Consider the following 12,772-nt stretch of genomic DNA (forward strand, 5'->3'; position numbering starts at 1 on the left):
TCGACGCACCAGGTTCGCGCCTCTTCCGCTTCCGGTGTCGGTCTAGGCTGCGGGAAGATGGCGGCGGCTCTGGCGGCCTCGGCCCTGCCGGTTACTTTCGGGCGGCTGGTGTCTGCATGCAGCCGCAGTGTCCTGAGAGCGTCGGGGCCCGGAGAGGGTGAGACCTTGGCCGCGGGGTGAAGAGAGGAAGTGGGGCGCCCTGCCGTCCCGCCACATGTGTGTCTGTGTCCGACCGATGTTAATCGCTTTTTTTGATGCGGTGATTACAACGCGGACTTTAGAGTTGGGGAAACCTAGGTTCAGATCCTGGTTCCTTTAGTTAGTAGCTTAAATACTGATGAAGGCTCCCCAACTTCCATATAGACTGTATTTGACCGGGGTAACAAACTGAGGCTCAGAGTGGTTAGGTAACTTGCTTACGGTCACACAGCAGGGAAGTGGGAGAGGACTGAATCAGACAGCTCGGTCCGGCTCCCAGGCCTGTGCTTTAACCATCACCCGCAGGCTGCGAGCCACTCTCTGAGCCTCACCGTCCTCATCTGGAAAATGGTGATGAATGTCCTTGCCTAATGGTAGCCAATCCAGCAAAAGCGACAGCTATATTTTAGGCACTGGGTTGTCATGAGGCTCAAAAAGATTATGTTTGTCAGAAACACTATAAACTTCTGTCTGAAACGGTTGGAGTGTGTATCTGTGTGAGGGAATGTTTATGTATGTTTTAGAATTGGGTCTGAATTGACAATAAATAATCATTCCCTTTTTTAGGTGTGATGATGATGTTGTGGTTGTGTTTTCGTAAAGAATCTTTATCTTTCATAGAAATACACTGACAGTTGCTTTAATCACAGAGTTGGGCCAGAGGCACTGTGAATGAATCAAGCTTGGCCAAGAGTTGATAACTGTTGAGTCTGGGGAGAGATACAGGAGGACTCGCTATTCTCTTTACTTTTGTATGCTTGTCATTTTCCATAATAAAACTTGGGTTTAAGCAGGCAGGGAAGTTTTTACAAAAGCAATGGGACTTACAGCATTCTACCAATATAAAACCACCTCTAGAATGCTGTGTTCCATTCCAGACCCAGTGTTTTCAGAGAGAAGCACAGATGAAGTGAACTGAGTAAAGAGAGGGTGACCAAAATGGTAAACAGGCAGGACCTTGAAGAGTGAGTGAAGGAAACAGGGTGGACACTGGCACGATCCTTAGGGATCTAAAGGATGATCCTGGGGCACCATTTGTTCCCAGGGGGGTCACTGCTAAGCTAAGACCAGAGGCAAGGGAAGCAGATCAGGTGCAGAAACTTTGTGAGCTTTCAACGGTGGGATGGCTCTCAAGAGAGGCCAATCACAAGTTCCCAATCATGGAGTATTCCACAGGGGCCTCATTTGATGGCTTAGCAGAGTAGATGTCATTCATTTATTCGTATATTCACAATTTATCGAGCACCTATCACAAGTCAAACACTGGTACAGAATAGCGAATACATCAGTTATAAACATAAAACAATAATCCCTGCTTTTATAGAGCTAGCATTCTGACGCAGGGGGAAGGGTCGTGCAGAGAGACAGGCAAATTTTTAAGAAGAAGCAAATTACATAGTATGTTCGAAGCTGTTAAGACTCATGGAGAAAAATAAAGCCCGAGTTGGGAAGAAAGAGTTCAATTTTAAATAGGATGGGTGGGGAAGGCCTCTCTACTGAGACGGTATTGGAGTGGAGACCCAAAGGAAATAGAGAATTAGCCTGGGGGCCACGTGGGGTGGGGGAGCGTCCAGGGCAAGAGCGGTCAGGCATTGGCCCTTGCACTTGGTGTCTTCCCGGAATAGCCAGGAGGCCAGAATGGCAGGTGTGCAGTGAACAAGGGGAAGCTCGTGAGGCATGGGCTCAGAGAGACAGATGGAACCGCACTGCCCACTGCCCTGTCGGCCGCTGTAAGGACTTCGGCTTTCTCTCTGAGTGAAATGGGGTGCTCTTGTAGAGTTTTGCAAAGTAGTGACACGATCTGACCTCAGTTTTAACAGGATCCCTCTAGCTGCTGTGCAGAGAAGGGAGGCTAGGGCGAGAGCAGGGTGTTAGTAATAATGCAGGCTTGGGTGATTGAAGTGGTCAGAGCCTGGATCTCTCAAAGAGAGGCAAGGGGACTTGCTGATAGGTTGGCTGAGGGGTGGGAGAGAGAAGGGTCATAAATGACTGAGATTTGGGGCCTGAGCAGCTAGAAAGATGGAGTCACCATTACGTGAGATGGGGAGGGGTGCGGGAGAAGCAGGCATGAGGGGCAGATCAGGAGCCTTTGTTAGGTTCTGAGACGCCTGTTAGACATGCAGGTGACGATGACAAAGAGACAGGTGTTTGTCATGTCTGACAGGCTGCAGGTGTAAACTTGGGAGTCATCAGTGTATAAGTGACATTTAAATTCATGCAATCACCAGAGGAACGGCTATAGGTAAAGAAGAGGTAAGATCCAATGTCTAAACCACAAGCGCACCAAGATGGCAGAGGGGAAGAGAAACCAGCCCAGGAGACCAAGAATTGGGAACAACCGCTAATGAGTGAGCTTTAAAAGAGTGAATTTTATGGTTTATAAATTAGAGCTCAATTGAAAAAATAAAACCAACAGTAGTTATTGAGAAACCTGTCCTCTGCTTTTTGCACTTAAGCACCAGCCGTTTTATTTCTGAGTCCTTCTCAGTAGGCTGTGGGTACCTTTGTCTGTGCATTAGTTATCTACTGCTATGTCCCAGATTGCCCCCAAATCCAGCAGCCTAAGGTACCTAACATGTATTATCCATCGCTGACGGCCAGGGTCCAGCAGCAGCTTAGCGGGTGCTTCTGGCTCCCAGTCTCTCATTAGATTCAAGTCAGGCTGTCAGCTGGGGCTGCAGAATCTGCTTTCCAGCTCCCTCCCTGGGCTGCTGGCAGGAGGCCCCTCCAGGGACTGCTCACAGCACAGCCACCCTGCAGCAGAGATGAGAGAGGACACCCAGGACAGCAGCTGCCCTTCTATAACTTACTCTCGGAAGTGCTGTCCTGTCACTTCTGCCACGTGCTGTTGGTCACAGAAACCAGCGCCCTGTCGGGGGACAACACAGGGGTGAGAACACCAGGAGGTGGGCTCGTCGGGGCGTGCTGGAGGCCGCTCCCACACTGGGGTACCGAACAGGGCCTGAACTTAGTGGGCACTTGTGGTCAAGGAATGGGTTAGCAGGTAGGTGATTTGATTTTAGGCCCTTTTCAATGGTGTGACAAACACACCCTGACGCTTATGGTAATAGCCAGTGACTGTAAGTGATGTTCTTTTAGTTTTGTTGGCCTAGGTTTTTCTGTAGACATGTCGTGATGCGGTGGTTTAAATCGCGTGCCAGTCGCAATAGCGGCACTGGCACTGAGCGTCGTAAAGGGCGGCTTGCGTTTCGTGTCAGTAACTACGCGTGTTTCTTTATTCCCTCAGCTTCCCTGTGGTCTGCTTCTCGAAGGTTCAGTTCGCAGAGCGCTTCATTTCCACAAGGGTAATATCAAAATGTGGGTTTTGGTGACTCTCTTCCTTTCCTTTCTAAAGTCAGAACTTCGAACATTTGGGTTTTCAAGAATATTTAGTTTTCTTTTAACTTTTTTGACAGTATTTTTCTCAGACCCTTGACATATAGAAATACAGACAGAACCTCAAGCACCCAAAGACAAAGGTGTTCTGGGCCTTGCACGGCTGTGTCTTTCTAGGCAAAAGCTTTTAACTCCTAATTGGGGATTTCTTTCCAACTGGGAAGGTCGAATCATGGGATAGTTGTGTCAGAATCTCTAGGAGGACCTTACGTAATTTAAAAGAGCATGTTCAGTGTTAAAGAAAAAACATAAAATTAATATAATCTACAGAAGGTAAACTTGACAAAATCATAGGTAGGAATACACAGGGTCCCGTCCCTGCCCTGCCCTGTCAGCCCGAGTCCCTGAGCAGGGTCACGCACTCTGAGCTTCGTTCCTCTTCGGCAAAATGGAAGCAATATTAGTCTCCATCTCTGTGGGTTTTCGTGAGAGTCGAGTGAATTTCTGCATTTAAAGAGCTTAGAAGGGAGCTTCCCTGCTGGCGCAGTGGTTAAGAATCCGCCTGCCAATGCAAGGGACACGGGTTCAATCCCTGGTCCGGGAAGATCCCACATGCCGCGGAGCAACTAAGCCCGTGCACCACAACTGCTGAGCCTGCGCTCTAGAGCCTGCGAGCCACAACTACTGAAGCCCACATGCCTAGAGCCCGTGCTCCGCAACAAGAGAAGCCACCGCGATGAGAAGCCCGTGCACCGCAACGAAGAGCAGCCCCCACTCGCCGCAACTAGAGAAAGCCCGCGTGCAGCAATGAAGACCCAATGCAGCCAAAAATAAAATAAATTTTTTAACAAAAAAGAGCTTAGAAGGACTTGTGGTTGCCATGGGGAAGGGATGGATTGGGCATTTGTGATTAACAGATACAAAGTGTTATACATAGAATGGATAAAGGACAGGGTCCTGCTGGAGAGCACAGGGAACTATATTCAATGTCCTGAGATAAACCATGACAGAAAAGAATATAAAAAAGAATGTATGTGTATAACTATCGCTATGCTGTACAGCAGAAATGAACATTGTAAATCAACTATACTTCAGTACAAAAATCAGAAAAACAAAAGAGGAGAGCGCCTGGCACGTAGCAAGCTCTCAGTGCAGCCGCCTGCGCCCCTGCCGCGGAGATTCTCAGCAGGGGGGACGCAGGGCCTGGCGTTTCCCTAAAGGAGCAGTGGGCACCCTGGGTGAGGGTGGAGGCAGAAACCCTAAAGGGTGCTTTCATGAACTCGGCTGACTTCTCCTGTGACCGCCGTGAGTGGCCACTGCTGCCCCCAGTCCCGTTCCAGGTTTGTCCCTCGGTCCTCGGCTGGCTGCTGCCGGGCCGCCCGGGGCTGCTCAGACACGATGCGTGACAGGAGTGCACAGCTTCATTTGGGGGCCAGTTGACTCCGGCAGAGAGGGCGTTCGCTCACTTCACAGTGAGCGAACAGTGAGCTGGAAGCGGCAGGGTCCCCAGTTTTCTGGGATCTTCTGGCTGGTCTAAGAGTTAAATTGGCATGAGACAGGTTAACAGGAGAAAAATCAAACCAAAGTTTAATAACCTGTACACACAGGAGAGATCCAGGAGAAATGAGCCACTCGCGCAAATGGCAGAAGCCCTCACCTTAAGTAGCACCTTCAGCTAAAGAAAAGACGATGTTGAGGGCAGGGGTTTGAGACTTCAGAGGGGACGAAGGCAATTCACGTGGAGGTGGAAAAGCAGATGTTTGGTGAATAAATGTTTGCTGGGCCTGCGGAGACAGTGGGACAGGAGCGGCCTCAGATGTCTGGGCCCCTGTGTTCCTCGCAGCCGTCTCTGGTGATGCTGTGTCCCAGGACAGGCCCTCCATCTCGAGTGTTTCAGGAAGCTGCGCGCAGACCCAGGCCTGCCTGCCTCCTGCCAAAGTTTCTTCCTGCGTCTTTTGGGCCTTGATTGTTTTACGCTTGAAGTAATCTGCACGCCTAAGAGACATTTTGGGGCGGGCAGGTTTTGCTCTCCTACAACTGCGGGGGCAGCTGTCCCGCCAGCCACACAAGCATCAGAGACGTGCCGGATCCCTGCCCTTCCTAGTGTGCTGAGCGCAGTCATTTCTCACACATCTTGAACCGTCTTTTCACGTGTGTGTGACCCACGTCTGTAAAATATTTTTACAGATACGTTCCTAAAACGTCACTGAGTTCACCACCTTGGCCAGAAGTTGTTGTGCCAGACCCCGTCGAGGAGGCCAGACACCACGCAGGTAAGAGAGGCAGAAGCTAGGGGGTGGCGCCCCTGCTTCCACCACAGGGGGCCTCCTGGCCACAGAACAAGGACTTCACGTTTCCAGGTGCCCGAGACACGGCGCAGCGTGAAAGCTCAGGTTCGCTCAACACCAGAGCTCAAAGCGCTCATTCGTTGAGCCAGTCCTCCTAGGGCACCAAGGCACCAGCCGAGTTGCAGGCAGGTAATGCGGGTGGCGCGAGGGCCAGGGCCCAGCTCTGTCTCCCCGCTGTCGGTAGAAACGGGAGTTCAGGGAAGAAGAACGACGTGCCGGCCCCAGCCCAGGTGTTCGAGAGGCCATCAGGGTGTCAGGAGGCATGTCACACAGGATGCGTGTCGCCAGGAGGGCAGTGAGGCCACCACGCCCAGCACCGGGACGAGTGCAAGGTCCTCAGTTTCCAAAAGCTGGAAGTCCATAGTAACACGTGGAATCTTCCAGTTGTTAAATGCTATTTCGGATGCTGTGCTCGAAAAGTACAACTGCAGGCGAGGTTCCGCCCTCTTGGCCAGGCGCAGCCGAGGGCTTGACTCGGTTTCCAGGGCAGACGCTGAGCCCTGCGCCCAGCCCCAGGCGAGGCCGGGAGGGCCGGGCCTAAGACGAGGTGGTGACCGTGGGAGCGGGGACTGGGTGTGGGCGAACGCGAGCAGGTAGCATCCAGCGCCATGAGGGTATAATTCTAGGTTTTCCTTGTTTGCAAGAAGCCCTCTCCTCTCACTTTGCCAGGCTGCTGGCTCGTTGTTAATAACGACTGGGAATGAAACCAGGTGAGGGTTTCTCCACCGCAGGGTCAGAGAAACCAAGCCAGGCGCGCCAAGCGCTCAGGCGGGAGGATGGCAGGGGGATGGGGGCTTCTGTGCCGTCGGGGCACGATCGTCTGTAAGAGCCCCGTGTGCCCCGCGTGCCCCAGTGCCAGCTCCTGGGAGCGGCGGCTCACCCTGGCCTGCGGCGGGGCAGCAGTCACCCGGGTGAGGGTGTAGCTGTGACCCTGACCGCCCTTCTCCCCACAGAGGTCGTGGAGAAGGTGAACGAGCTGATCGCCCGGGGCCAGTACGGCAGGCTCTTCGCAGTGGTGCACTTTGCCAGCCACCAGTGGAAGGTGACCTCTGAAGACCTGATTTTAATTGAAAACAAGTTAGACGTTTCGTGTGGAGAGAGGATCCGGCTGGAGAAGGTGAGACTGTGAGTCAGCTCTGGGGACGTGGCAGGCCGGCCAGTGGGCACGGTGGGGTCAGGGGGGTGTGGGCAGAGCTGCTCCCCGAGGGCGGCCCGACTCGGTAAGGCCCCTCCTTACAGGGAGCCGACCAGCACGTTTCTCTAAGGGGACGCCTGTGTCTGTCTCACGTCAGAGAAGGGTTTGTCTCACGTCTCCTTAGTGGATTCTTAGAGGAAAATATCTGATGACAGGTGCAGTGAAAATCCCAGTTAGGGATGTAAAGAGTTCTCAGGCCCGGATTTATGAAGAGAAAATGTTCCGTTTCGGCTCGAACACTCCCCTGACGTTAGGCGTGACAGATGCCGCCGTGCTGAACAGCGAGCACGGTTTAGAGGCACCTCGCAGGGCGCTGGTCGTCTTCCAGCCCTCCTGAACTGCCGCGTGGTGTGTCCTACATGTTTAGCCAAGTGCCTCTGCCCTCTGCTTGTGTTCGGGGGCCTATTTGGGTTTTGCTTATTCTACTTCTGTTCATAAAACTGTAGATAAAATATGAGATTTCTGTACCGGATCACTTTTTTAGGACGTGGTTAACCATTGGTGTGATGTGATATGACATATGGTTTTCTTTATAATTTAAAACTCCTTCCTTTGTGATTGTAGATTCTTTGCATATTTACACCCAGGGGAGCATTAAACTCTCCTTTCTCAGACGGTCTTCCCACAGCCTGTGATCCGAGCAGGACCACGGCTCAGGCTGAACCAGGGCGCTGTGTGGACGCCAGCAGCCAGCACAGCCCCTTCTCCTTGGTGACCCCCGTGGTTGTGTCATGAGCTCACGAACAAGAGTGCATTTACGTTTTACATCTAAAATAAGAGACTTCTGGAGTGTTTTTGTGAGGATCTCTAAAAAGACATTATTTTGAAACATTTCACGTTCACAAAAACATAGGAAGCTCCACCTAATGCAGGTGGTTTTTCATAACGTAGGAAGCCCAGCAATAGAGAACGTGTCGGGCTGAGAGTGAGTCAAGCAAGATTTCATTATTTGTCGTCACCTAACACACATAGCCCATTGATGTTATTATAAAATAGGCTTTGTCTTTAGACATTTAAGCTTAATGCAATCGAGTTTTTTTCTCATCAGGAGAATTTCAGACATGAAACCAGGTCTCCCTGGTTTCCCAGGTCTCCCTCCCAATGTCTAATGAGAACCCCACTGCACTTGGGTCACAGAGCTGTCTTCATCTGAGGCCACACTTAGCGTCACAGTTTCCCTCCAGTGAGAGAGGCTGCCTGGCCGTCATTAAAAGAATACCTTGAACCTCAATCTTGGCAGTATCAGCAGGACTGTGAACTGCATAAAAGACACCACAGTCTGGTTTGTGCATTTTTTCCCCGTATGTATTATACTTCAATAAAAAGTTGTTGTATTTTAAAAGCCACTGTTGCCATAGGAGGTTACCTGCTCACCCGGATGACCGAGTTCCACGTGTCCGGGTCTGACAGCGCGGGCGTGTCCGCAGGCAGCGGGGCGCCCCTGCACACACAGCCACGCCGCCAGCTGGCGCCCGCTCTGTCCCGGGTTGAGGGAGTGGCTAGTTAGATAGCAGAGGAAGCCCACGTTTTGGTTTCAGGGAACCGACACCTTGCTTCCTTTCCAGTGTGCTCGGGCGACTGCCTGTTCTAGGGGCTTAGTGTTATTTGCTGGTAACACGCCTGTTTGATTCCAGGTCCTGCTGGTTGGGGCCGACGACTTCACGCTGCTCGGCAGACCCCTCCTCGGGTAACGTGCTCTCAGATGCCGGCGGGGAGGCTGGGCAGAGGGGCTCCCGTCGCACCCGCTGCAACCGCCAAGCTCACCACGCTTACGCTTCTCCCCGTGGGTGTGTAGTGTCCCGCGTACAGAGCATCCAGGACAAATCGTTGACCTGTCACTGCATTTTGGCCCTTTAAGACTGGCTGTGGGGCGACACTGTTCTTTGTTGTGCTTTTTGATAGTTTGCGCAGCGCCTGCAGGGAGGGCGTACGACGTTGATAACCGGCAGAAAAGGAAGTTAAACTTTATTTAGATGTTCTCACGTAAAGCACTAGTAAAACTGAAAAATAACCAGGAAGGTACACTACTGTTCGTTTTCCTCTCTTCCAGAAAGGATCTTGTTCAAGTAGAAGCCACAGTCATTGAAAAGACAGAATCGTGGCCAAAAATCAATATGAGATTCAAGAAAAGGAAAAACTACAAAAGGAAAAGAAGTAAGTTGGAGAAAGCGTGGCTGCTGCGTTCCCGTCCTCTGGGTGTTGCCCCGCGTCCTGTGCTGGGCCAGGTTGGACGGGGCCCTGCCCTCTGCCAGGCACTTTTGTGGGTGCAGCAGCCCAGAGGCCAGTGAGAGCTCTGCCCGCGTCCTGGCTCTGCCGGGGAGGGGCGGGTAGCAGTCGTTAACCACTCCGGGGGCTTGTGGAGGGCGCGGCCCTGGCAGCTGGGTTCTTGCCGGACAACCCAGAAGCAGGTCACGTGTCCGCCACGGGGAGTGGACGAGCAACGGAGATTCCCTCAGTGGGATGTTGTCCAGTGCAGTGGATGGCCTGCCTCCACACGCAGGGACGCTCTTAGACTATGTGAGGCTGAGGCCGAGTCGTGAAGCCCGGAGGCGGGCGGAGCTCAGCCTCCCGCTGCTGGGCACTCACTCGTGCCCGCACGCATTGCGCACACACATAACAATGGCACGTTTTTAAAGGAAGAACGGTATGCGCAGAATCACGGGTGTGGCTGCCTCTGGAGGGGCGGGGAAGGAAGGAGTCACAAACGCAGAGGGATCGTGTGTCCTGTGTTCCGATTCCTGGGGGCGGCTCGTCAGACTTCATCTCACCGTAATGCTTCGGGCGTCCGTGCATGTTTGTTCCGTGAAGCAGAGGCAGGTGGGGACAGCATCGTCAGAAGCTGGTTAAAGAGAAGGGGTGGTGGCCGGAAGGGTGCGAGGTCGACTGAGCCAGGGGGCGGCGGTGGGGCTGGTTTGTTTGAAGGAGTGAAACAGGCTTTGGGGGAGGAGGGAGGCCCGTCTGGAGCCCGAAGGAAGGCAGTCCTGGGAGAGAAGGTCTGGAGAGGTTTCCCTGGGGAGGCGGCAGGCGGGGTGGCCCCTGGAGGGCCAGGGCATCTGGATGCTGGTGGGATGGAGTGGGCAGGGTGGGCTCGAGCACAGGGGCTGAGAGACCAGGGACACGAGGCCCCTCCGTCCTGTCCCCCGGCCGAAGGGGCGTCCAGGCGCATGTGGTGCCCCTGATTTAAAGGGCCAGCAACAATGGGCGTCACCAAGGTGGGTCTGCTGGGAGGGGGGAGGGGATGGAGGCGGGAAGGGGTGAGGTCAGAGGTCGGAGAGGTGAAGAAGCAGCACCCCTGTGTGGACTTGCCGCGGATTCTGGCAGGTGCAGCACGTGGGGTGGATAGAACCTCAGCCGGGAAGGGAGGAAGCGGTGGCGGGAAGGGCTGGCACCTGAGCGGGGGACTTCACAGCAGGGGCCTCCCCCAGGGGCGCAGGCAGGACCTGGTGAGCGGGAGTGGAGAGGCCACTGCATCCAGCGGCCTTGTGGTGACTTGTGGGAATTGGTGGCTCAGCATAGGGACAGGAGGGGAGCCTGTGCCCTGAGTGGGGGCAGGAGACCCCGCTCTCCCTGCCCGGCCTCACGGAGCAGGGCCGGGACGAGGGTTCACGGAGGGATCCCCCTCGGCCCTCACCTAGCCGTTGCTGCCCGCTTTCCACAGCCTGGGCTGTGTCTCCCCCATCTCCCTGACCCCACACGACCTTTTGTTCCCATCCAGAGCCCCCTGCCATTTCCCAGTAAACCCACAAGGGGGAACAGAACTGTCCCTGCAGGGGCCTCCACTGGAGGTCACAGCCCCTTGGGGCGGGACCCACAGGCTGCAGCATCTTGTCTCAGGAGGTGTACATTTGGCCCCCTGTATCCCCGTCTGCCACACTCGCAGAGTCAACCAGCCACAGATTGAACATTTGCAGGAGGGACTTCCCTGGCGGTCCAGTGGTTGACTCCGTGCTTCCAATGCAGGGGGTGCAGGTTTGATCCCTGGCCAGGGAACTAAGATCCCACATGCCACAACTAAGAGCCCGCGTGCCGCAGGGCCAAAAAAAAAAAGAAAATTTGCAAGAAAAAAAAATTCCAGAGAGTTCCAAAAAGCAAAACTCGAATTTGCTTCACCAAGTACTTACATAGGATCTATATTATATGTTGTATTTACACCCGTTCATATGGCGTTTACAGTGTTTTAGGCCTCCCATGTGACCTAGAGATGGTTTAGAGTATACGGGAGGGTGTGTGTAGGTTACGTGCAGACACTAGACCATCTTATTAAGGGGCTTGAGCGTCCTTGGATGCCGGTGTCCTCGGGGGTCCTGGAACCCATCCCCTGCAGATAACGAGGGACGATGTATGTCTCTCACAATCCTCGGTTACAAACGGTGGAACGTACCAGAGACGGTAGCTTCAGCTTTACTAGATTTGGGTCAGTAGGGAGCCTCTGCTGTACCCTCCGCCACCTCCAGTAGCCTCAGCGTAGCCAGAAGGGGTGCCCCCACCCATGCAGGGCAGGGGTCTCTGGGCACGTGGGGGAGGCCAGGCTGGGGGCCCGCAGCAAGGGCGCCCCTGGCCTCCAGGCCCCGGGGTGTTGCAGCCCCTGTGGGGTCTGACGGGGCTCACGGAGCGAGTGGTGAGGCGGGTGGTCAGTGATGACCAAAAACCACAGCCTGTGGGACATCACTGGGTGGCCAGTTCTGCCCGGCTGCGGGGCGGTGCTGGTGCAAGGCAGACCCTCGAGGAAAGAGCGGGCGGCGGCTAGGTCTCGCGGTAGCTGGTTGACGGCATCCGGATCTGTGTTCATGCCGGGCCCTGCTCTGTCTTGCAGTTATCGTGAGCCCTCAGACCGTCCTCCGGATAAACACCATCAGGATTGCTCCATGTCTGTGCTGATCATCCAGCTAATGTTTCTAGAAATATAAAAATAAATCCATTTTCCGAGGAGTCCAGGTTTCTGTGTTCTGGTGTAGGTAGTTCTGCCGTAAAAGGCTCGGTCCTGTCGTGGATTGTTTGAGGCTGAGCACCCTGACTGGGAACTTATCCTTAGTAAGGAATAGTATCCCTTGGCTGGAGAAACCAGGAATTCGGGAAGAATTACAGGCGTGGCCTCCCAGGGCTGGAGCCTGGATGCTCGTGTAAGACACAGACTGATATTACTGGCTGCCCTCCACCGGGCACGGCAGGTGCGCGACGTGGGGGACACAGCCGGGGCCCAGGAGCTGACGCCAGGAGAGACACGATCTGGATTCCACTCCTGGGCAAGATGTACAAAGACGTGAGCAAATTCCCATCCCTCGGGTAATCCAACTACCTGTTTCTAGTAATTTGCTTTTCCAAGAAGCTGAGATGCAAACCAGGCATCTGGGTGCAGAGTCCCTGCCCTTGTCCTTCTGCTCCGCTGGGTCCAGCAGGGAAGGGGCGGCACTCTGTCCAAGGCCGGGGCGCGGCGCTGGGGCTGCAGAGCTGGGACAGCGCAGCACGTGCTGGGAACTGGATGTGAAGTGACAGAGCAGAGGGCCGGAGCAGTTTTGAACCTGATCCTGAAGGCAGCCTCCTGTCCCAGAAGGGCTGGGCGCTGCTGTCTGGGGCGGGTCAGGCCGGCAGCTGACCCCTGTGACAAGGGAGGGATCCCGAACCAGATTGGCCAGGGCTGGAGGGCAAATGGAAGGACGTGGAGGTGGGAGTCGAGTGTAGGGAGCGGGGGGCTCCC

At 54.2% G+C, this 12,772-nt stretch overlaps 1 protein-coding gene across 2 annotated transcripts; it reads left to right on the plus strand.

Annotated features, from left to right (window-relative positions):
- The first annotated feature begins 16 nt into the window (after window positions 1-16).
- Window positions 17-12,007, plus strand: MRPL21 (mitochondrial ribosomal protein L21). 2 transcript variants are annotated; one of them, XM_024748691.1, is made up of 7 exons: window positions 17-157; window positions 3,446-3,503; window positions 5,722-5,807; window positions 6,836-6,999; window positions 8,712-8,764; window positions 9,128-9,231; window positions 11,891-12,007. In XM_024748691.1, the coding sequence occupies exons 1-7, from the start codon at window positions 58-60 to the stop codon at window positions 11,953-11,955; spliced, it is 630 nt and encodes a 209-aa protein (XP_024604459.1). In that variant the 5' UTR covers window positions 17-57; the 3' UTR covers window positions 11,956-12,007. The 2 variants fall into 2 exon arrangements, with proteins under 2 accessions (XP_024604459.1, XP_024604458.1); XM_024748690.1 differs by lacking the exon at window positions 11,891-12,007 and having other exon boundaries at window positions 9,128-11,883.
- Window positions 12,008-12,772: the final 765 nt, after the last annotated feature.

Source organism: Neophocaena asiaeorientalis, unplaced genomic scaffold (genome assembly GCF_003031525.2).
Source record: "Neophocaena asiaeorientalis asiaeorientalis breed wild unplaced genomic scaffold, Neophocaena_asiaeorientalis_V1.1 scaffold43, whole genome shotgun sequence".
Lineage (NCBI taxonomy): Eukaryota > Metazoa > Chordata > Mammalia > Artiodactyla > Phocoenidae > Neophocaena > Neophocaena asiaeorientalis.

What these genes read in the sequence shown, in the direction of transcription:
- MRPL21 (XM_024748690.1), top strand. Translation starts at nt 58, where the DNA reads ATGGCGGCGGCTCTGGCGGCCTCGGCCCTGCCGGTTACTTTCGGGCGG. An exon ending in GGAGGCCAGACACCACGCAG is followed by an intron (nt 5,808 to 6,835) that starts GTAAGAGAGGCA and finishes TTCTCCCCACAG; the next exon opens with AGGTCGTGGAGAAGGTGAAC. An exon ending in CTCGGCAGACCCCTCCTCGG is followed by an intron (nt 8,765 to 9,127) that starts GTAACGTGCTCT and finishes CCTCTCTTCCAG; the next exon opens with AAAGGATCTTGTTCAAGTAG.